General features: G+C 41.5%; 2 protein-coding genes across 2 annotated transcripts in view; one reads left to right on the top strand and one right to left on the bottom strand.

Annotated features, from left to right (window-relative positions):
• Nucleotides 1-2,896: 2,896 nt before the first annotated feature.
• Nucleotides 2,897-17,097, top strand: LOC125426498 (L-lactate dehydrogenase A chain-like). The gene is given in 9 exon segments (XM_048484840.1): nucleotides 2,897-3,051; nucleotides 7,983-8,117; nucleotides 10,662-10,779; nucleotides 12,872-12,919; nucleotides 12,955-13,077; nucleotides 13,725-13,898; nucleotides 15,310-15,427; nucleotides 15,875-15,998; nucleotides 16,795-17,097. Coding segments are annotated over 8 exon segments (996 nt in total). The 5' UTR covers nucleotides 2,897-3,051; nucleotides 7,983-7,991; the 3' UTR covers nucleotides 16,960-17,097.
• A 1,601-nt stretch (nucleotides 17,098-18,698) lies between these two features.
• The window catches only part of TSG101 (tumor susceptibility 101), a 42,392-nt gene continuing 40,065 nt past the window's right edge, over nucleotides 18,699-21,025 (bottom strand). Inside the window, exon 10 of the mRNA XM_048484839.1 lies at nucleotides 18,699-19,606. Coding sequence (XP_048340796.1) covers nucleotides 19,517-19,606 — 90 coding nt within the window. The 3' untranslated portion in view covers nucleotides 18,699-19,516. The remainder of the gene's footprint in view (nucleotides 19,607-21,025) is intronic.

Raw genomic sequence — 21,025 nt, 5'->3', positions numbered from 1 at the left:
AAGGCTTTCTTCCAAATCAGTGTGGCCCACAAGATGACCCCTTACCTTGATGCACTGATCTGGTCACCTGGACCCATACCACAGTGACATCTAGCCTACAGAACTGTAATGCACTGTACATTAGTTCTCCCTCAAAATCAATTCAGTTGGTACAGAATGGCACAGAACAGGAAGGCGCATAAGTTCACCTCCACAGCTCCCACTCTACTGTTTATTAGTTACTGGGCTTAACTTAAATTATTGGTTATTACATACAAAGCTCTTCATGGCCTTGAACACTCACATTTGCAAGATTGCTACCTAGGAGGCGGTGAATTGGGGACATTTATTCATATATGGTGGCCATGTTCCAGTTACAGCTAGCTTTTGGAGATCAATATTTGCACAGATTACTGTAGTGTACAACTTGAAATCTATAAACTTACTATTAAAAATAGCTTTTACTCAATTTATTTATCATGAAGACACCCACTGTAAACCAAAAAAACTTATGAACTTTTTTTATTAGTGTAGCTAGAATGCTTTATTGCCAAAAGCGATTTCTTAGATAGGGTGACGGACAGATTAAGGAATAAAGCTGCACTTTGACAGCTTTAACAAATAAGATTAGATTAATTCGTGGTTTTATTACGACTTTTAAGACAGATTTGGAAATAGTTTTACAATTTTATTTAATGAATTCTCAAGAGCATAGCTCATTAAATAATTTTCTTAATAGTTGGAGGGCCTTTTACTTAAAATTTTGAATAAGGGATTGAATAGAACCTCTTGGGCTCCTGGCTTTTAAAAAAAGTCCTGTTACTGACTAGTTTGTGTTATGTAACTTACAAGACTACAGATTTCTATTGTGTTACCAGGAAAACAATACTGTATGCTACACGCGACGGCTGGTTTCTTGTAATAAAATGGATGATCAACTAATTTAAACTCACTATAACCATTCTATATTTTTTTAGGAGCCTCCTTTGCAAATACTGCCTGTAAATGTAACATTCTAATTTATCTCGAGCCACTGTATTACATCTGGAGTGAATTTGGAGGAAGTAGGTTTTTTTTAATCCTGACAGGAAAAAAAGACCCCCCATAAACAGTGGTATTAAAAGGCTTGGTTTGAGATATTATTATGCAGTATTCAGTATGCATCTTTCTAAAGCTAATTGACGATAACACAAGCTCTTCAGTCATGTAAAGCAACTTAACAGCTATAGGAACTGAGAGAGCTATCTCTTGGTTCCTACTATCAAACCTATTGATAAATTCTAATTCAGCAGTTGCCTGTTGGGAGGCTCTTCGGAGCTTCTTTGCCGAAGAATGCTGAGAAGGGTCTGCAAAAGAGTATTTAGGAAAGACCGAAATGATAGTTTTCTTACTTTAGATGTTGGAAATTGCCACCTATTGTTACATGTATGCAGAAGACAATTTAAAAGAAGTGAAAGCAGGAGCTAAAGAGTCTAACAATGTTCTTTGTAGATGTTACTCTGTATCACTGATTACAATCGTTATTAACTTTTGTATCCCTGATTATGCCTGTTATGATTTATCGTGCTTACCTGAATACTTTTTGAGTTTGCTTCAAAATGTCACAAACCAGGGTTTTGAATTAATTGCACATGTATCTGTATGTTAAAAAAATCTCTTCATGAATTTGAATCAAGAGTTTATGCTACAATTACTATTTACAAAAAGCCCATCTCCTAACCTTTAGCTTCCACCATGTAACATGAACCTATATTCAAATGCAGGTTGTTTGTTCAGTTCAGTATATTTATATCCCACCTTTCTGCTCTTCCATTTTATCCTCACAGCAGCCTTCTAAGGATAAAGTGATTGGCTGAGGTCACCTAATTATGCTTTATGGCAGAGTGATAGGATCTGACCCGATAGTCTCCCTGATCCTTGCCCAACATCCTAACCACTACATTACATGCTTATACATTCACGGGCTTTCTCATTTTCTGGTAACTGATACATAGATCTTGTGCAAAACTCAAAAGCAGCAAAATGTGTATAAATTATAATCTCACTTGTGTATTAGTTGCTCTACTACACCATCTGAGTTTAAGCCTTTGCACAACAAATGCAAAACACTTCATTGATAACGTTGCAAGATCTCAGCAGCTTTTCTTTCTTCCCCTGCTGCTCCTACACATTAAATACTTCCCCCTCCCTTTGCTTAAACTGCTCCTATACAATTTTAGTTTAATTTGGGCAGGTCTTTTACCTAAGTCTTTAATTTCTCTTCTACTTTTCACTTGTAAAGATAATAAATAACAGTTATGAATTCTTCTTTCTTGTTTCTTTTGTCCCATTTTGTCCAATTTTCAAATGAATCATTAATATGACCTGCAACTGGTCCTTGGAATGACGCGCTTGGAATTAAATGCCACTGCATTAACTGGGCTTATTCCAAAGTGACTGGAGGCACAGGATCACTTCTGAATGAGCCAAGTAATTACAGCGCAATTTAACTCTCAACAAAAACGCACAGCACCGATTGCAGCCCTCATTAAGTCTAAAGTCCACTGCGGCCAGTCGGTTTATTCCCCTAGGTTTGCAGCCCCCAAGACGACTTTAGGAAACACACGATCTTAGCTACGGTTCGGAGGAACCGATGTACTGATTTGAAGTTATAGAGATCGACACGGGTCGTCGGCCTGATGCTTTCACACAACCGACTCAACCCCTCCCCCCCGCAAAGAGCTTTTTCCCTTGCCGCCGAACTTTGTGTGGCTGACCCCGCGAGCCAATTCGGAGGTAGGAAGTCCGGCCGGGAGCCCACGTGCTTCCCCACCCTCCGGGCTTGGGCAAGTGTGGTGACGGTGCAGCCTTGCCTATTGCCGCCGTAGCTGAGTCAGACGCGCGGAGCTTTGCCTCCCCCATTGGACGTGTGGCCAGGCACGTCCCACTCTGGCCCCCCCGGCGCAACATGCGAGGGCCGCCTCCCGCCTCGCGTCACGGGCGCAGTAGCTACTTAAACGCCCGCCGCCTGGCCCGCCTCCGCGGTACTGCAGCGGCAATCGGAGGTGTGGAAGTTGTGCGGAGGTCTCCCAGGTAGGCGGGCAGTGTGGACCACAGGTGGGCTCGGTGCGCCCTGCGGAAAGTCTGAGGGAGGGATGCATCTCCCCTTCGCCTGTGCGGCTGAGCAGGAATGGGAGCGCGTGCACGAAAAAAGGCTGGGGGATTTGAGGGCGGTGGGGGTGAGGCTGTGCGGGTCCCCTCCGTAGTGCTTTGGTGATGGGTTTGTTTCGCCCGCCGACAGAGAGAGAGAGCAACTTTTGACCCTACTGGTTATGTAACGTGCGAGGCGGCAGAGCTGTGCGAAATGATGCCCTTTGCCTAGGGAGCCAGCCCACCGTGGAGTGGTAACCGTGCCTCCCGCACCCCGACTAAACGTGCAGGGGAGGGAAGGGACTCTCGTCGAGGGTCGTGCAGGCAATTTGGCACTCCTTCGGGAACCGGGATGGAGGCAAAGAAAAGCTGACATGAGTGACGGGCGACCTTTTACAGCCCGGGACTCCTGGCGAGGGGCCAGCGCCATGTGGTCTGTTGCCTACGTGCTTCTGGTCTGGGGCTGCAATATCCGCCTGAGGCATGGCTCCAGAGAGAAAAGAAAAGTTTCCCAAGACCGTGGGGAGCGAATCAGGGCAGGGAAGATGCGCCGCCACCCCGCCCTGACCAGCTAGCGGTGCCCCGCGGGTTCTGCCGCTGCAGCGTCAAGTGAGCCACACATGGCAGCCTCTTTTACCCGACCCACCCGCTTCTGTTCCTTCCGGAGTAGCACTAACTCCGTCCAACCCAGTTGCCTGAGGATGGCAATGGACTTTCTTGAGTTCGGGGGAGGGTCGACTGGGTCTCCGAGGGGCAGATTCTGTGGCCTCCTTCTTGGGAAGGGTCAACAACGCGATCGCAGCGTCATTAATGCTTCCTAACGCGGAACTGTGAGTGGAGTTTTCCCCGTGCAGCGTCCTCCTGGGTCACCGGGCATCGTTCTTTCTGCCTCCTTTCCAAGGCGGGCTTTTGAAAGTCAGGCGGAGAAGACTGCAAGCTGTGCAGCGACCCTTACTTCTGTGATCGTGCGGAGCAGAACTGCTGCTTGGTTTAATGGCGGCTGTGAAATCCCACATGCCCCAACTCACTGCTAGAGCGGTCGTAGGCGGAGCCAAGCATGGAAGACCCCCCCCCCTCCTGTCAGTAGTTGGTTTAAGACCAGTTTTCACCATTAAACGAGAGTACTGAAGATGGGGATCAATTCATGAAGTAATGGAGTCACTAGTTAAAAATACCAGCTGAGTTGTAGGCAGCCACTACCATGGCAAGATCAAACTTTGTGAAGATGTCATTACAAAACTAATTTTCCAAGCTTGGGAAAACATGAGCTTGTGTGTGCGTGCCATGAGGCTGCATGCTGCTGGGAAGGGAGCTGGAATAGAGGAGCGTCTACTGGCAGACATGGGCTCCCTTGAATGAGCCTTCAAGGTTTGATGGACATAAGGGAAGTGATCATGTGATTTCTTCCCCTTGCTGCCAGTTTATATACACATTTACCATGCCATGGCTGGAATCAATTTTGGCAGCATGAGGCACATCAGTCTGGGATTTGTATTCACCCTGGTTCGCCAAATCTAAATAAAAGTGTTGGAAGGCACACAGGAAAGGGATTTGGGCGTCTTAGTTGATAGTTCCATGGGAATGTCAACTCAATGCATGGCAGCTGTGAAAAAGGCAAACTCTATGCTGGGGATAATTAGGAAAGGAGTTGATAATAAAACTGCAACAGTTGTCATGCCCTTATATAAAGCTGTGATGTGACTGCACTTGGAGTACTGTGTTCAGTTCTGGTCGCCACATCTCAAAAAGGATATCGAAGAGATAGAAAAAGTGCAGAGAAGGGCAACGAGGATGATTGAAGGATTGGAGCACCTTCCTTATGAGGAGAGGCTGCAGCGTTTGGGACTCTTTAGTTTGGAGAGGAGACGTCTGAGGGGGGATATGATTGAAGTCTACAAAATTATGCATGGGGTAGAAAATGTTGACAGAGAGAAATTTTTCTCTCTTTCTCACACAATACTAGAACCAGGGGGCATTCATTGAAAATGCTGGGGGGAAGAATTAGGACTAATAAAAGGAAACGGCTTCTTCACGGAACGTGTAGATTGGTGTTTGGAATATGCTGCCACAGGAGTGTAGGTGATGCGGCCCACTAAGCCTGGATAAAGCTTTTAAAAGGGCTTGGACAGATTTATGGAGGAGAAGTCAATCTATGGCTTCCAATCTTGATCCTCCTTGATCTGAGATTGCAAATGCCTTAGCAGACCAGGTGCTCAGGAGCAGCAGCAGCAGAAGGCCATTGCTTTCACATCCTGCATGTGAGCTCCCCGAGGCACCTGGTGGGCCACTGCGAGTAGCAGAATGCTGGACTAGATGGACTCTGGTCTGATCCAGCAGGCTAGTTCTTATGATGTTATGTTTTTAAGGCACCCAGTGTTCACCTGTGCTGAAATGCGGGGGTCTCATAGTTCAACATGCAGGATTAATCTTGCAATTTAATAGTGCAAAGTGCTGAAGCTCTAGGATGTGTTTACCCCAACAGTGGCCAAGTGTGGCAGTAATGAGTTTATTTTATTTATTGATTTATTGGATTTCATGGACCGCCTTATCCCCGAAGGGGATGCCTTGAATTATGCCAGCTACTCTTTTCCTGTGTGAGAATGTTCTGTGATTCCCCCACCCAACCACTACTCCTCAAGATCAACCAGATTTCCTCCTTTCCCCTACCAGGCTTGTACATCTTTTACAGTCCTGGTCGCTTTGAGCTCCACTGATATGGCATGTTGCCTAATTTTTAACAGAAATAAATTGTGTGTTCAGCTGCTTTCCTGTAACTGTGGCCCTAAAAGACCCTTGGAATCTAGCAATATTTCATGGGGGAGGGAGCAGTCAAGTGTCTGTGGATTTTCTCATTGCAATTTCTTTTCATGGAAAGTGTCACACCACAGGGGCTATGACTGTGGAAGGACTATACTTGGAATCATTAACAAGTGTGATTGTCCTTCTGTGACATGTATGTGCTCTTTTGAAAGTGCAGAAATGATTCACTTCTTGAATTAATAGAAGGGGAGAATTTGAGAAACCTGCTCAACTCAAATTGTGAAACCTTTCTCAGAATGAATACACTTAAATGAAAAAACTAAAAAGAAAATGTATTGTGGCAATATTTTATATTCATTTTAGTAGTAATGGCTTTTTTCTGATATCCCCTCCAGTGCTACTGACTTTTCCAAATTCTTGCTGCAACAGAGTGCACAGTGTGTTTGTTTAGCTTGCATCAAAAATGGTGTTACAATGGAGATTGAAAGTGCCAAGCCTGGTCCCTACATTCAGTACTCCCTCGTGTGGAGCAGTGATATCACTGCAGCAGTATGGGGAAGTAGTCCTTGAACCAGGCGCTCTGCCCACTCCTGACTATTGCATGGAGGAGCTAAGTAGCCAGCTCATATGTTGCTTGCTTCATAGCACCTCCGGCTGTGACTGAAGCCAGGGTGGATTTGATTTATATCACTAATCAGTAAGAGTACATTTAAATCTTGGTTTTCTCTATGAACAGAACTTCTCATGATGGTGTTTCATTCAGGCCACCAGGTTTTGCATTTCATTGTTGCGCTGTTTGAAATTTATCATCGGTAGAGGAACTTCAATAAAATATTCCCAAACTGGGTCTCTTTTATAGCCTGCTACCATAATAGATTTTTTCCTGCAGGGAAAAATATGGTAAACCTCCATCTAGGGTACAGAAATCCCAACTCTTGTGGACTTTTCTCCTGATAAGGTTTAATTTTCATTTTTATTAATTTCCCCGCTTCACAATTAGCTCTTTGTGCAGATCTGTAGTACACTCCAAACAATCTTCGTTGAACTTTTTGAAATTTAGTATGTTTATTTTATAACTTTTTTGCCATGAAGAAAAGGCATGTTTGCAGACAAGAGATTCACTGTTTTGAGAACTGCAAAACCAAGTATCTGCAATAATATATTTTAGATAGAAAAATTGCCCAAGATAATCTTACAAAAACCTCTGGAAGAGCATGACATTGTGAATGGATTAGTGGAATTAATCTCTCCCCCCCCCCAAAAAAAAATTAAATTAAACTTTGCATGATTTACAGCCTTCCTATAAAGTTCTCAGATGTACAAAGGTCAGACTGGATTCATTAATATCCAGGGGCTTCACCAGGCAAGATTGTACCATGGAACAGGAGTGTCTTCATAACTTAACAAAATTATTGGACTTTACCTTGTAATGATAACTTGCACTGTGCCAGTTCTGTAACCTATGCACAAAACATTTTCCCTGAGTATGTGACATCCAGTTACTTTCACCAGTTTTGTTTGGGTGCAGACTTGGTTCTCAAACTTGGATTTGTCACAGTTCTGAGACCCTGTTGCATGGTGTCACTGCCTGATGTGTGCATTTCTTGTTTCAAACCTGAGAGACACGGGGGAATGCAACTACTGGGTGTAGCTCCTAGAGGTGTGAAACTGGTGTGTCCTGCTCTGTAATTCCTTTCCCCAGCTCTTGTGTTTCCTTCTGCTTTCTGCATCCCATGCCCAGTTTTTGTGAAAACTTTGAACCTGCTAAAATCCAAGGACTGTGGCTCACCCCCGCCACCCCTGATCGCTTCAGATTGCAAAAGCCAAGCAGGGTCAACCCTAGGAAGTATTTTGATGGGAGTCCTCCAGGGTATAGGAGGGTTATGATATGGAAGCAGGTAATGGCAAACCACTTCTAAATGTCTCTTGCCTTGAAACCCCCACAAGGTGTTACCATAAGCTAGATGTGACGTGACATCAAACAAGTGCACTTTGTACAACCACTTGTTTTGTGTTGTTGGTAAAAGCAGGAAGCACAGCTCAGAAATTTTGGCTTTGGGATCCATACCAGAAACATATCATGGTAACATAATGCTATAATTTTTTTTTTGCAGTTCTACAGAATGTCTCTCAAGGAAAAGCTGATTGAAAATGTTCACAAAGATGAGCAGACCCATCCCCACAACAAGATCACTGTGGTTGGGGTTGGTGCAGTTGGCATGGCTTGTGCCATAAGCATTTTGATGAAGGTGAGCGGCAATTAATTTTGCTTCTTTGCTTTGTGACAAAAGAGTGGCCGTGAGAATAAACTTGGATTTACATCTGTGGACTGGAAGCCTGTCTGATTGGTTGCTAGTCCACAGCATTTTAACAGACTACTTCTGTGTCACAGTTCTTTTTTTTAAAAAGTGGAATACAGACTTTGTAAACACAAGCAAAAATGCATTCCATGTACAACTTTCCATACATCCTGATGTCAATTCTACTACAGTCACTAGGCACAATTAATTCAATTGTTGAGTAACCTCATGGTGAAAGATGACATAGATAGAGTGCATGTGTGTGAGTGGGCTATACATAATCCATTATGACAAAGTTCCTCACCAGAGACTGTTGAGAAAACTCAGCAATGAAGGAATAAGAGGGGAAGTCCTCCTATGGATTAAAAACTGGTTGAGAAACAGGAAACAAAGAGTGGGTGTAAATGGGAAGTTCTCACAATGGAGAGATGTCGGGAGTGGTGTCCCCCAAAGGATCACGCTTTTGGGACTCAGGTGCTCTTCTAACTTGCTATTCATAAAATGAAACCTGGAAGTAGAGGTGGGTAGTACGTGCAGGCCAAGTTTGCAGGATGATACAAATTCAAATTATGTAGGGTGGGTGGGAGAACCAACTGTAAAGGATTGCGTAAGAGCTCCAAGCGGACCTTGATAAAATTAGGTGAGTGGGCTCAGAAATGGCAAATGCAGTTCAATGTAGCAAAATGTAAAAGTGATGCACATAGGGGCAAAAAATCCAAACTTCACATACACGCTTACAGGTGTGGGGTCAGTGCTATCAGTCACACAGACCCAGGAAAGTGGATTTAGAGGCCGTCTTAGTTGATAGTTCCATGGCAATCTCAACTCAATGCATGGCAGCTGTAAAAAAAAGGCAAACTCTATGCTGGGGATCACATTTAGAAAAGGAATTGAGAATAAAGAGCTGCAAAGATTACATCAAGTGCCCATATATATAAAGCAGTGAATTACGAGCCGCACTTGGAGTAATTTCAGTGTCCAGTTCTGAGTCAGCCAAGATCTCAAAAAAAGGATATTGAGGAGATAGAAAGAAGTGCAGAGAAGGGCAACAAGGATGATTAGCTGAGGGGACTGGAGCACCTTCCCTATGAGGAGAGGCTGCAAGCGTTTTGGGACTTCGTTAGTTTGGAGAGGAGGCGGCCTGAGGGGGATATGATTGAAGTCTACCACAAAATTATGCATGGGGTAGAAAATGTTGACAGAGAGAAATTTTTCTCTCTTTCTCACAATACTAGAACCAGGGGCATTCATTGAAAGAAATGCTGGGGAAGAATTAGGACTAATAAAAAGGAAACACTTCTTCACGCAACGTGTGATTGGTGTTTGGAATATGCTGCCACAGGAGGTGGTGATGGCCACTAACCTGGATAGCTTTAAAAGGGGCTTGGACAGATTTATGGAGGAGAAGTCGATTTATGGCATCTTGATCCTCCTTGATCTGAGATTGCAAATGCCTTAACAGACCAGGTGATCGGGAGCAACAGCCACAGAAGGCCATTGCATTCACATCCTGCATGTGAGCTCCCAAAGGCACCTGGTGGGCCACTGCGAGTAGCAGAGAGCTGGACTAGATGGACTTTGGTCTGATCCAGTTGGCTTGTTCTTATGTTCTTATGTATCTTGGCCCATATTGGTTGAAATGGATAAGTGTAATGATTTACTTGAATTTTTTCTTTTGCTAGAAATACAGTTTCCAAATGTTACAATGTCAGTTGAGTTTCTTGTTGGGAGTTATGATAGTGTTATTCCAGAACTTCCATTATGATTGTTAAACACAAGTGTACTTTCAACAGTGGTCAAAGTAAATTGCCACTAAGTGTTGGGCAAGTTCAAATTGCTATGCTTTGGTTCAGTTGCAGTCTGCACTTAGACACGAAGGACTGGAGATGGGGGATTTCTTCTGATTCCTATTCTTGGAGTAGCCTCACATCTTGTTCTGTTCCCAATTCTGGAGAAGGTTTCTAGGGGTATAAACAGAGGGAAAGAGAAATATAATCATTGAACTGGTGTTTTTCATTTGTAGGCTCCATCTTTGCTATTGACCTTTTTCACAATAAAAAAAATCATCAGATTTTGAAGCCAAGTTAGAGATGTCTTTATATGTTATCAGTTATGTATAAGTGAATATTCATTAATCTTGTTTTAAATGCCAATGTTAGTTTACTACAATTGTCCATACTGGGTGATTAGAACTTCATTATGAATAATACTTTCATGCCAATCATTGCCCTAAAGCTGGCTAGCACAACTTACAAGCCTGTGTAAGTAGGACACAGTCACCCAGGGCATCAAGAGGCCACTGGATTTTGTTGCTGCTTGAGCAGCAAGATCAGGATGTGTATCAAGCCACTGGCAGACCACATCACATTCCTTGTGGGCGGATTTTTGAGTTGTCCATGCCTGTTGTACTGTGGAACCCGAAACATTAATGTCAGTGAAATCTACCTTTAACATATATTTAGGATGACATTCTCTTACTCTTGCCTTTTGTAGGATTTGGCTGATGAACTTGCCCTTGTTGATGTTATTGAGGACAAGCTGAAGGGAGAGATGCTGGACCTTCAACATGGCAGCCTCTTCCTCAGGACACCAAAGATTGTCTCTGGCAAAGGTTACTTTTTTTTTCTAAATGCTAAAAAGACCCCTAAAAAGCTGGTGCAAGAGTTCATGAGAGCCTCATATGATTTACAGTGAGGTGGGTGAACCAGGATAAATTATTGTTTCTTGATCTTTTACCAGTTGGAACAAGATGTTCTATTGGTGAGAGCAGTTTTGCTCAATACTCCTCATAGCAGCATATACCCTTTTGTACCCTGTGTCATTTTGTCCACAAGCTTCCATGACCATCCAACACCAGGTTTTAGGAGGCCTTTGCAAGGCTGTTGAAAGAGAGTGGTGCCATTTATAGGATCCAGGCTTGAAGTAACAAACTCTGGTTTCCTTTTATCACTGGATGCAAGGAAATAACTCCACAATTCTAAATAGAAAGGTCTTAGTGTTTTTTTCTGAAATATAGGCAGATTCTGGTCCAGTTGATTCATACAGTGACCACCAGACAGTTGCTTCCAGGGGTGCCGAATGTATAGGGTGGAAGTTCTGTTTGTATCAGTTAGTGCCTCCATTATGTATTCCTGTGATGAAGACATGTCACAATCCTGAACTGACTGTATTTGGTGGTGGCACTTGTATGAACCATCCTGAATGGGCACACAGGGCTTCAAGGTATGGGAACCTGAAACTCCAGTTGAGACTTTCTTTGATAATGTGCAGCAGATGCCCTTCACTTAGTTGAAGAGGCTGGAGTGGATAGAGATGAGTGGAAGGTTAAAATGTGGTTGAAAGAGTGCTTTTAAATATCCTACGAAGATGATAAATGAGCCAATATCACTCCCAGTGAAGTAGATGAAGAAAATAATTCTCAAAGTTTGGGCAAGTTTTTTTTTTTGGTAGTTCAGGAACAGAGCCCAAAAAAAAAAAAAAAAAAAATATTGGCTGGAGCTTTAGGTGTAGAGACAGTTGATACAAAGTCAGTTGAATATTCACACATCAACAGCACACAAAGCTTGTTGAATAGTAATACAGAGGACTTTATTGACCTGGGTTCTGCATCTTAGAATCATAGAGTTGGAAGAGACCACAAGGGCCATCAAGTCTTGTTTCCACTCATACTACTTTCTTCTCACGATAGGCACTTTGCAGCTCATTGGAAGACAATGATGTTGCATGTGTGGAAGTGCATTGTGCCTGAGGAGGAACACATACTCTGCAGTTGTCTTTGTAACAAAAAAGTGAAATGCGAAGAGAAATAAGACATAGGATCCAAGCCATTGTTTCTTTGGCAACAATTGCTCTCCCAGAGCTGGCTGACAAGAATTCTCTTATTTTTTTTGTTATCCTCATTAACTGACAATGCTCTAAAATAGCATTGATTGACTCCCCCAGCCCCGAATTTCCTAAACTATCAGGCTGAAAGGATACCAATATCAAACCAGAGGGGCTGTTATGGTTCAGATGTGTCTGCTGAATCCACCACAGCTGAAAACCATACCTCCAGAGGCATTGTACAAAACTGGCTGGGTCTATTTTGTGACTGTCTTTGTAACATGTGAGCCTCTGTGTAATTTTGCTTTTAGCCCTTTCAGAGAGGAAAATAACAATTGGGTCCCAGATAATGACAAGTGATTGTCCAGCAAAGTACTCAAAAATGGTTGGGTACTGTAGCCACCATAACTGTTTACCTGTGTCCATGAGGAAGGGTGTTTTAGGACAAAATGTAAGCTATCATTTTACTGTTGCTTTCCAAAAATGCCCTTTTCATATTTGCTTGGCTGAAAGGGAAAGTTGTGAAAAGTAACTGTTTAACATGGGAACAAAGAACTTCTTGGAACTATCATGATCTTTAATTTGCCTTTTTACAATATCAGATTTCTGCTTCCTCCTTAATCAATCAAAAAACATGTAGACTAAAGAGGCTAAAATGAAATAGGGGAGAAGATATATTGGGCTTAAGAGTATCTGGAGCACTGTATCTACCTTGTGCAGTGACCAACCCTCGTATTGGTCATTCTGTCCTGATGACCTCTTGGATTCCCTCTTCTTGTCACATTTCCTATGACACTTCCTAGATTCAGTATGTCTTTAATATGACTGCAGTGTAAAATGAATTTTCAGCCAATGCAATTCTGATATATTTGTTTTGGCAGACTATGCTGTAACCGCACACTCTAAACTGGTTATCATCACTGCTGGTGGCTTCGCTGGCAGCACGAAGAAGGTGGAATCCTAGCACAAAGATCTGGGTCCAAGGTTGCTAGCTTAAGCTTGTGAACATCTTCTAAATTCGAAAATACATTTCCTAATGTCGTCAAGTATAGCCCTGACTGCAAGCTGCTTGTGGTTTCCAATCCAGGTTGGTCATGCCTTGATACTGAAGAACTGTCTCATGCTTTACAGGCAAGAAGTGCATGCTCCCACAAAGGAAATCGAGAACACGGTGTTTCTGTGGTGATGACAAATAATACTATTTGCAGATGGGCCGGAGGGACTATAAACCACAAGAATTTTTTTCAACCTACTTTTGGCAAGTTCTTGCAACAATGGTTTCTTTGCACAAGAGATGTTACCTCAGCCTTTGTATAAGGCACCCTCTATTTGCCCATTCTGTCTCACCTTAGGAAGTTTTCCTTTCCCAATCCAGTGACACTTATTTCGGAGTAAGTATCATTTAATTCTTGTGAACCTGTTCTCAAGAAACTGGATGGGCCTGTAAATTAATTTTTAAAAACTAAACAAACGCTGAAGCAAGTGGGAAAACATTATGGAATCACCTTTGGTTGGTTTTGGATACCTTCCCCTCAAAAGCCTTAATCTCAGTTCACCATCCCTAAATTTCCCCTCCTTATGAAATGGTGGAACAGAATGGAAGGTTTGAACACTGTAGAACTCCCTGTCCATTTAAACAAGTTGTTGATTCTGAACAGTTACCCAGATCTCATGATTTTCATGTTTATTAGTATAAAACAACAGTTTCTAACCAATGGACTCCTTGCTCAACAGTGGATATTCTGACCTACGTGGCCTGGAAGATCAGTGGCTTTCCTAAGCACCGTGTTATTGGAAGTGGTTGTAATCTGGACTCGGCCCGTTTCCGTCACCTCATGGGTGAAAGGCTGAATATCCACCCTCTTAGCTGCCATGGCTGGATCATTGGAGAGCATGGAGACTCCAGTGGTAAGTAAGCATAGAACTTCCCTTGTTACACAAAGTGCTTTTTCTATGGAAACATTAAATATGCATTAACAGTTCTAGTGTTGAACAGATGACCATATTGGAGAGCATGCCTTGCAATACTGACCCCTTTCACCTGTGATTCTTTGCTATCCTTCCCCCATGAATATCTCTGATATGATGTTATCTTCTAAACCCTATCAGTGCTCAAAAAGTTTGAAAAGAGCTGAAAAGCACTGACAGAAGCTTACATTTGCATATTGTGTTGCATAACCAATGATCTTGTGACGGAACAAAGGGAGAAACGTGTTACCCTGAGTTCCTTGGAAGAAGGGAAAGATTAAAAATTGGGGGTGTAGGGGAGGGAGGAAAGGAGGTATAGTTAGATGGGGTCTGTCTGCTGTCAACTTCTATCCTGGGCAGACCAAGAGAGTATTCCTCACTGCTCCCTCAGTATAAAGTTGGGAACATAATCTAACCTCAAGCAGTAACACTAGAAGATCTATATTTGACTTGGGCAGACCTGAAAAGGTCAGGTCTGTAATCCAAGTAGGCCGATTTTGCCCTTTACTCTTTAACAGGAGAGTCCTGGGTAAATTCCTTCACATAAGAGACTCTTGAGGAATTCTGGAGTTCTTTAAAGCAGCTTTTTAAAAAAGGCTTGCCCTTCTTGTCATTCTAAATTTAGGAGTTAAAATGCTAAGTCAGTTCTTAAAGAGATGCTAGCAACTGTCTCTCCGCACAACATGCAACAGGAAATAAAACTGCTCCAAGAGACCTAGCACTTTCTTATAGAGAAAGCAAAAGTGAATGAAATCTACCTAAGTCTAATTTTTGAACTACTTTCTGTATCCATTTAGGACTGCAGTTGTATCCTTCAATGGGAAATACTTATTTTCCTTTCATAATTCTATATTCTTGCTCTCAACTAGTTATAGAAAATAGAACTTCCTTTTTATAGCAGCTTTAAGAAAACTTCAAGTACGTGCATAGGCAATATTTTCAATAAATATCCTGTCTCATAATTAAGATATTTAATTTGACCTGTAAATCCACTGTAGACACCCACCATGCATTCAATTAAAACTATTGCATCAGTCTTGGATCTGCTGCTCTCATGCAAGCTGTGCACTCCTTGCTCTTGACTGCATACTGCTTTTTAGAGTCTGTTGATATTTGAGTGAATTGGAAAAGTGGTATATGAATATTTTAAATCATGCAAGTAGCAGAACAGGTGGCATTATCTGGCTATGTTTCTGTGACAGAAAGATGAACATGGGGGTTGCTTAGGTCCAGAATGAGAAAAGGTGGCAGTCCCTTCCTTAGTAATTTGCAGATATTTAGTACACTGTATTATAAACTGTGAAACGCCATTCCACGTAAATAGAGCTGTATTCGTTTTTTTAAAATTCAGTGCCTGTCTGGAGTGGTGTGAATGTTGCTGGTGTCTCCCTGAAAGTTTTACATCCTGACATGGGAACAGATGGAGACAAAGAAAACTGGAAAGAAGTCCACAAACAAGTGGTAGACAGGTAAATGTAGTGTTTGTTGAAAATAAGCGCCAAACTATAATTAAGTTGAAATTTTTGTAAGCTCTAGTCATGATTGTCAGATCTGTATTTTCAAACACTCCCCAGGTTGGAAGTATTGGACTTTTCAACTGTGCATATTGATACCTTATATAAACCAAATTCTGGACATGAAATGTATAAAAGTTATTACAACAACCAACTAATTGTTACAGACATTATATACACAGAAAGTTCCCATAATATTACAAAATGAAGACATTAACGATTTGGGTTGCTAAGTAATGGAAACAAAAAGCCCAAACCTCAAGTGCTGCTGCAGAGACCATCTGAAGGTACAAAGGACCAAGAATTTCAAGCAGAGATGAAGTGCAGCCATATTTGTTATTTAGCAAAAATGTATTTTTAGTGGTGCTACTGCTAACCAACTATCACCCATTTTCTCTGTAGCGCTTATGAGGTTATCAAGCTGAAGGGGTATACATCTTGGGCAATTGGACTTTCTGTGGCAGATCTAGCTGAAACCATTATGAAGAATTTAAGAAGAGTACACCCAATCTCTACCATGGTGAAGGTAAGAAATAGATTGCTAACACACATAATTGGCAGTCCTGTCTGGCAGTTAACTTTACAATTTAGCCACAACAGTCAGGAGTAGGTGCAGTTATCAGGTATTTTGCTTAATTATTTATTATATTTAAAAGTACAAAGTCAGTGTATCAGCATCGCTTATAATACATCAAAGAGTATGCAATACAAATGACCAAACATGACAGTACACCTTTATAGTCAAAGTATAACAATTAATTTAATGAAAGGCATCCAAGGAATTTAAGCCTTTGTAAAATTATATTAGTTTTTTAAATGAACAAAGTCTGTAATTCTAGCCAGTTCAGCAATTTTCCCTCTTTTCATCAATTAGTTTGCAAGGGAGGCTCCAATTTTGCAGCTCAAGTTTTAGAAGCTGTCCCAAATCATAATAGTGGAACTGAGGGAATTTAGACAAAGGTCCAAGTGCAAATATTTTAAGAAAACTCCACAGATATATTATGGTGTGATAAAACTTAAGCTGCCTCTGAGTTTTTCATGAAACTTACTAGTTGACTTATCGTATCTTCCCCTCTGTGCAATTTGAGCATCACATGAACACATATTTACTACAGAACGAGATGGAAGCCAAGGTAGCGTCGGAAGAAGCAGTCAGTTGGCTAAACCAGGGGATTAGTATCTAAGTAGACACCATTTTGACCATTGGGTAGTGCCATATCTCCCCTCCCCCCGTACCCCATGGTTTCCTTACATTAAAGGAAACCTACTATTCGAAAGGATAAGTATTCTGTGACTAACCAGTCTTGCTTTCTTCTTCCTAGGGGATGCATGGCATTAAAGATGATGTCTTCTTAAGTGTTCCTTGTGTCCTGGGTTACTCAGGCATTACAGATGTGGTGAAAATGACTTTGAAGAGTGAGGAGGAAGACAAGCTGAGGAAGAGTGCAGATACACTCTGGGGCATTCAGAAGGAGCTTCAATTTTAAGCCTGCTCTCCTCTTTTCACTGTTTATTAGTGTCAATGGGTCTTGGAGGATTGTCTTGTACTTTCACTAATGTCAGTTTCTTTATGAGGCATTGTCTAGAAACACATAGAGCTAGAATTGTGGACAATGTTATTCCCTTTGCACTAGGAAAACTTAAAGCTCTGTGTGTCATCGCCACAATCTTGAACAGTGGCCAGAGCTGGATCTTATCTGAGTCTTGTATAACGAAGTAGCATAAAATAGATCCAGTACACCCTGCAACAGCACTGCTGAGTGAAACCGTTCTGCCTTTCCTACGCTAAATTTAATTTCACAGCCTAGTAACTGGTCTCCAAAACTTCAAACCAAAGAATTGGCAGATACTGACCTGTATTCTTGGCTGGCCCACAATTAAAGTCATCCCTACCAAGCAGCTCCAAATTTTTTTTTCCAACACCGCTGCTTTGAAGTTTGTGTACACTGTCAGAGATGCTTAGCTTTGTGTCTTCCAACTACTCCAGTAATAACTTGACCATCTAGTAAAGCCTCTGTATGCAACAGTTAACTGCTGCAATTGTCCAATTGTAGTACCAGCCCTCAAAAACAATAAAACAATGACTTCATGCTTTTGTGTCTCTGCAGTGCAGTCCGGCATACATAGCATCCACCTGATCCAAACATTCTTACACAATCTGCTTTATAATACATCTAAGTCTTCAGGCCTTCTGAACTAATGAAGATTTGTGCCTGGAAAAGCAAACCCAGAAGGTCAAGGAATATTCCTCTGTTCCATGTCTAATCATTTTCTTGTATTGTGGGAATTATACTGTATTGATTGAGAAAAGACTTGCATTAACTACTGTATGTGACTCAATATGTGAAACAGCCACTTTTATTGATGACTAGAGTTCCAGTCTACCCTAAAGATCATTGCAGGTGAACAGTCTGTAGTGGCAAACTAACCACAGGAATTTCAAGGCAGGAGCTTATGAAGTAAACTGTTTTCAGGTGGTTAAGTCTTCCTAGCATAGAAGTGGCTTGAGGAAAACACATACCAAAAAAAAAATGTAGATAAAAAATCCAGTATTTCCCTCTACAACAGCATATGGGGGGGGGGGGGGGAGACTGTCCAGAATATTCCTGAATATTAGTTTACAAGACACATGGAAAAATATCAGGTTCTCTCATTCCAACCACAGACCATAACATGTCATGTTAAAATCTAGACTGTGATCCCATTTAAACACTCTGAGAAAAAAGAATGCTAGATTCTTCTGGGAGTGCTTTTTGGTGTCTTAGAGGAAAAAATAGCAATCTTGACGACATTTTGCTGCCATATTAACTGAAGAACAGTCAAAGGACTTCAAATTCAGTGACTAGATTTCAGTCACTCAGAAATAGGATGAAGAGATAGGACGAATTCTCTACACATACCTTGTGCTATTTTAAATGGCAAAGAAACTGAAATGTTGGCACTTGTAGGTTCTATGAAACAGCCTCATCGTGTAAGCAGAAAAGTTGCCTGAGCAGCTGAATTACAGTAGGGAAATCTCATTTGAGGCACTTATTGGCCACAGTAATGCTTTTGATGTCACAGTCCCTTGAGGTTACAGTATCTGTCTCCAAAACACCCTCCCCCCAAGGAAAATCTGATATTTTGTATACATTAGCACCAATACTTCAGTTTTTCTCTGCAACCAATATAAAAAACCCATGCTGGAGCAACTTTTTCAAAATCTTAAAAAAACAAGACACATTAATTAGGATATGTTGACCTCACCATGTTGGAATCAGAGGTAGGTTTATTTGTGGACAATGGCACACAAGTCCAAACTGGTGAGGTGCAGAAACAAGCCTTGTTAGTCCCACCCATTTCACTGTCTGTGTACAAACAAAATCCTTCTATTATGTCATAAATTTGGGTTGTTCATAATCTCTAGTCAGCAACCACCTCAACTGGCTAGAAGTGAGGGAGGGGTCAGATGGAAAGATACCCAAATAAAATATAACCATAAGCAGGACTCCTTACCACCTGTCACTATAGCCTCAACATGTGGTAAGTCTGACGTCATTCTAAATCCCATTACACAACAAATTGTACTGAATGAAATGGGACATAATTCTTGGTGAAGACATTTTTTAAATAACAAGTACTTTATCTTAGCCTCCTAATTTTCAATACACAAAAAACACACAGATGAGGCTATTTCAGGCGCAGATGTTGCGGAGACAACTCTTCCATGTCATTACAATGTACTATACGTGTTAGTTGAAGCAGATATTTTCATAAGGACAAACGTGAGCACAGAAGCATTATTCACACACATATGTAATACAAGAAAAAGTGTTACACAAATTTTATTCAGCTGTCAGACCACCAATGCAAAAGGTTTACAGAGAATAGAAAGTGCATTAATAAAAGCTAGTCCTTACCAAGAAAAAGAAAATATATTATCCATTCAAAATATCTTACAATCGAATAATGTAATAACTTATTCTGGCTACCTACTGATTAAAAGGTAAAGTAAATGAGAATATGACCACATCCTGAATGACACTTTTCCCCAAGCTATGACGATCAGTAGAGATCACTGAGTCCTGCAGTCTTCCTTGCTTTTTGCATAAGTGCTCTCAGTTGAAATTGCTTGCGAGACAAGAGGCGGACATGCTGAGAAGAAAAAGAAGGCTGTTATCAACAATGCAGGATTACTCAATCTCAAGCATTAGGAAACTAAAGTTGTATAACTTTATTACTTTCATTTGACTCAATCAGACTGGATAGGATTACTCCTCCACTGCAGTGACTATTCAGAATTGTAGGTCCACATTGCATGCTTCAAAACAACTTGGCTACAAATGCATTCAAAGAAAAAAGCTTTGCTTGGTTCCAGCAATGCATAGGTGGAAAAAAAATGGACTGAGCACAGTTCTTATGCAAGATCTAGTACAGCAACCCATGCTTTTCTTCTGGTGTGTCAATTGCTCAACTTTAAAGCAGCCAATGACAAAATTTAAACAAAAAAATTTGAAATTCTTTAAAACTTTCTATTCCTTAGCTTCATAAATCAAAAAGGAGACCACACCCAAGGAATCAGAAGGAGACTGAAACTGGGAAGGGCAGCCATTAAGGAGCTAGAAAAGATTGGCTGTTGCGGGTTTTCCAAGCTGCATGGCAGTGATCTGGTGGTTTCAGCTCTTAACATTTTGCCTGCAGTGGAGCTAAGCCATCAGACCACAATCACCCAGCCCAGAAAACCCCCCCAACAGTCAGCTGATTTCAGTCATGAAAGCCTTTGACGATATTAGAAAAATGGTTAAGTGTAAAAATGTGTCATTGGCAACCAAGATCAAATTAATTAATGCCATAGTTAATTCATTCTCTATTACTACGTATGAGTGTGAAAGTTAGATAATGAAGAAAGTTGACTGGAAGGAAGTAGCTTCTTTTGAAATGCATTGCAGGAGATTTTTCGGATACTGTGGACTGCCAAAAAGTCAAATAAGTGAGTTCTAGATCAAAACAAGCCTGAACTCCCAATTGGCCATGCTGGCAGGGGCTGATGGGAATTGTAGTTCATGAACATCTGGAGAGCTGCAGGTTGCAGACCCCTGCATTAGAAGATAAAATGACTAAACTGAAGCTGTCATACTTTGGTCACATTATGAAAAGACAGAATCATAGAGTTGGAAGAGTCCAGGACCATTAAATCCAACCCTCTGTCATGAAGGAATACACATTCAAAGTACTGTTGGCAGATGGCCAACACTTCTGTTTAAAAACCTCCAAAGAAGGAGACTCCACAATCCAAGTGTATTCCACTTTCGAACAGCCCTGTCCAGAAGTTCTTCCTAACGTTTAGGAATTTCTTCTCCTGCACCTTGAATCCATTACTCCTTGTTCTTGTCTCTGAAGCAGCCAAAATCAAGTTTGCTCCATCTTCAACATTCTCTTCTTCAAATATTTAAACATGGCTATCATATCACCCCTTAACCTTCTCTTCTCTGGACTAAACATAACCAGCTCCCTAAGCCACTCTTCATGGGGCATGGAATCCAGATCTGTATATCCTTCTTGAATTGCGGTGAC

Source organism: Sphaerodactylus townsendi, linkage group LG02 (assembly GCF_021028975.2).
Source record: "Sphaerodactylus townsendi isolate TG3544 linkage group LG02, MPM_Stown_v2.3, whole genome shotgun sequence".
Taxonomy (NCBI): Eukaryota; Metazoa; Chordata; class Lepidosauria; order Squamata; family Sphaerodactylidae; genus Sphaerodactylus; species Sphaerodactylus townsendi.
Note: the sequence above shows the minus strand (reverse complement) of the source record. Positions and strands in the feature narration are given on the sequence as shown.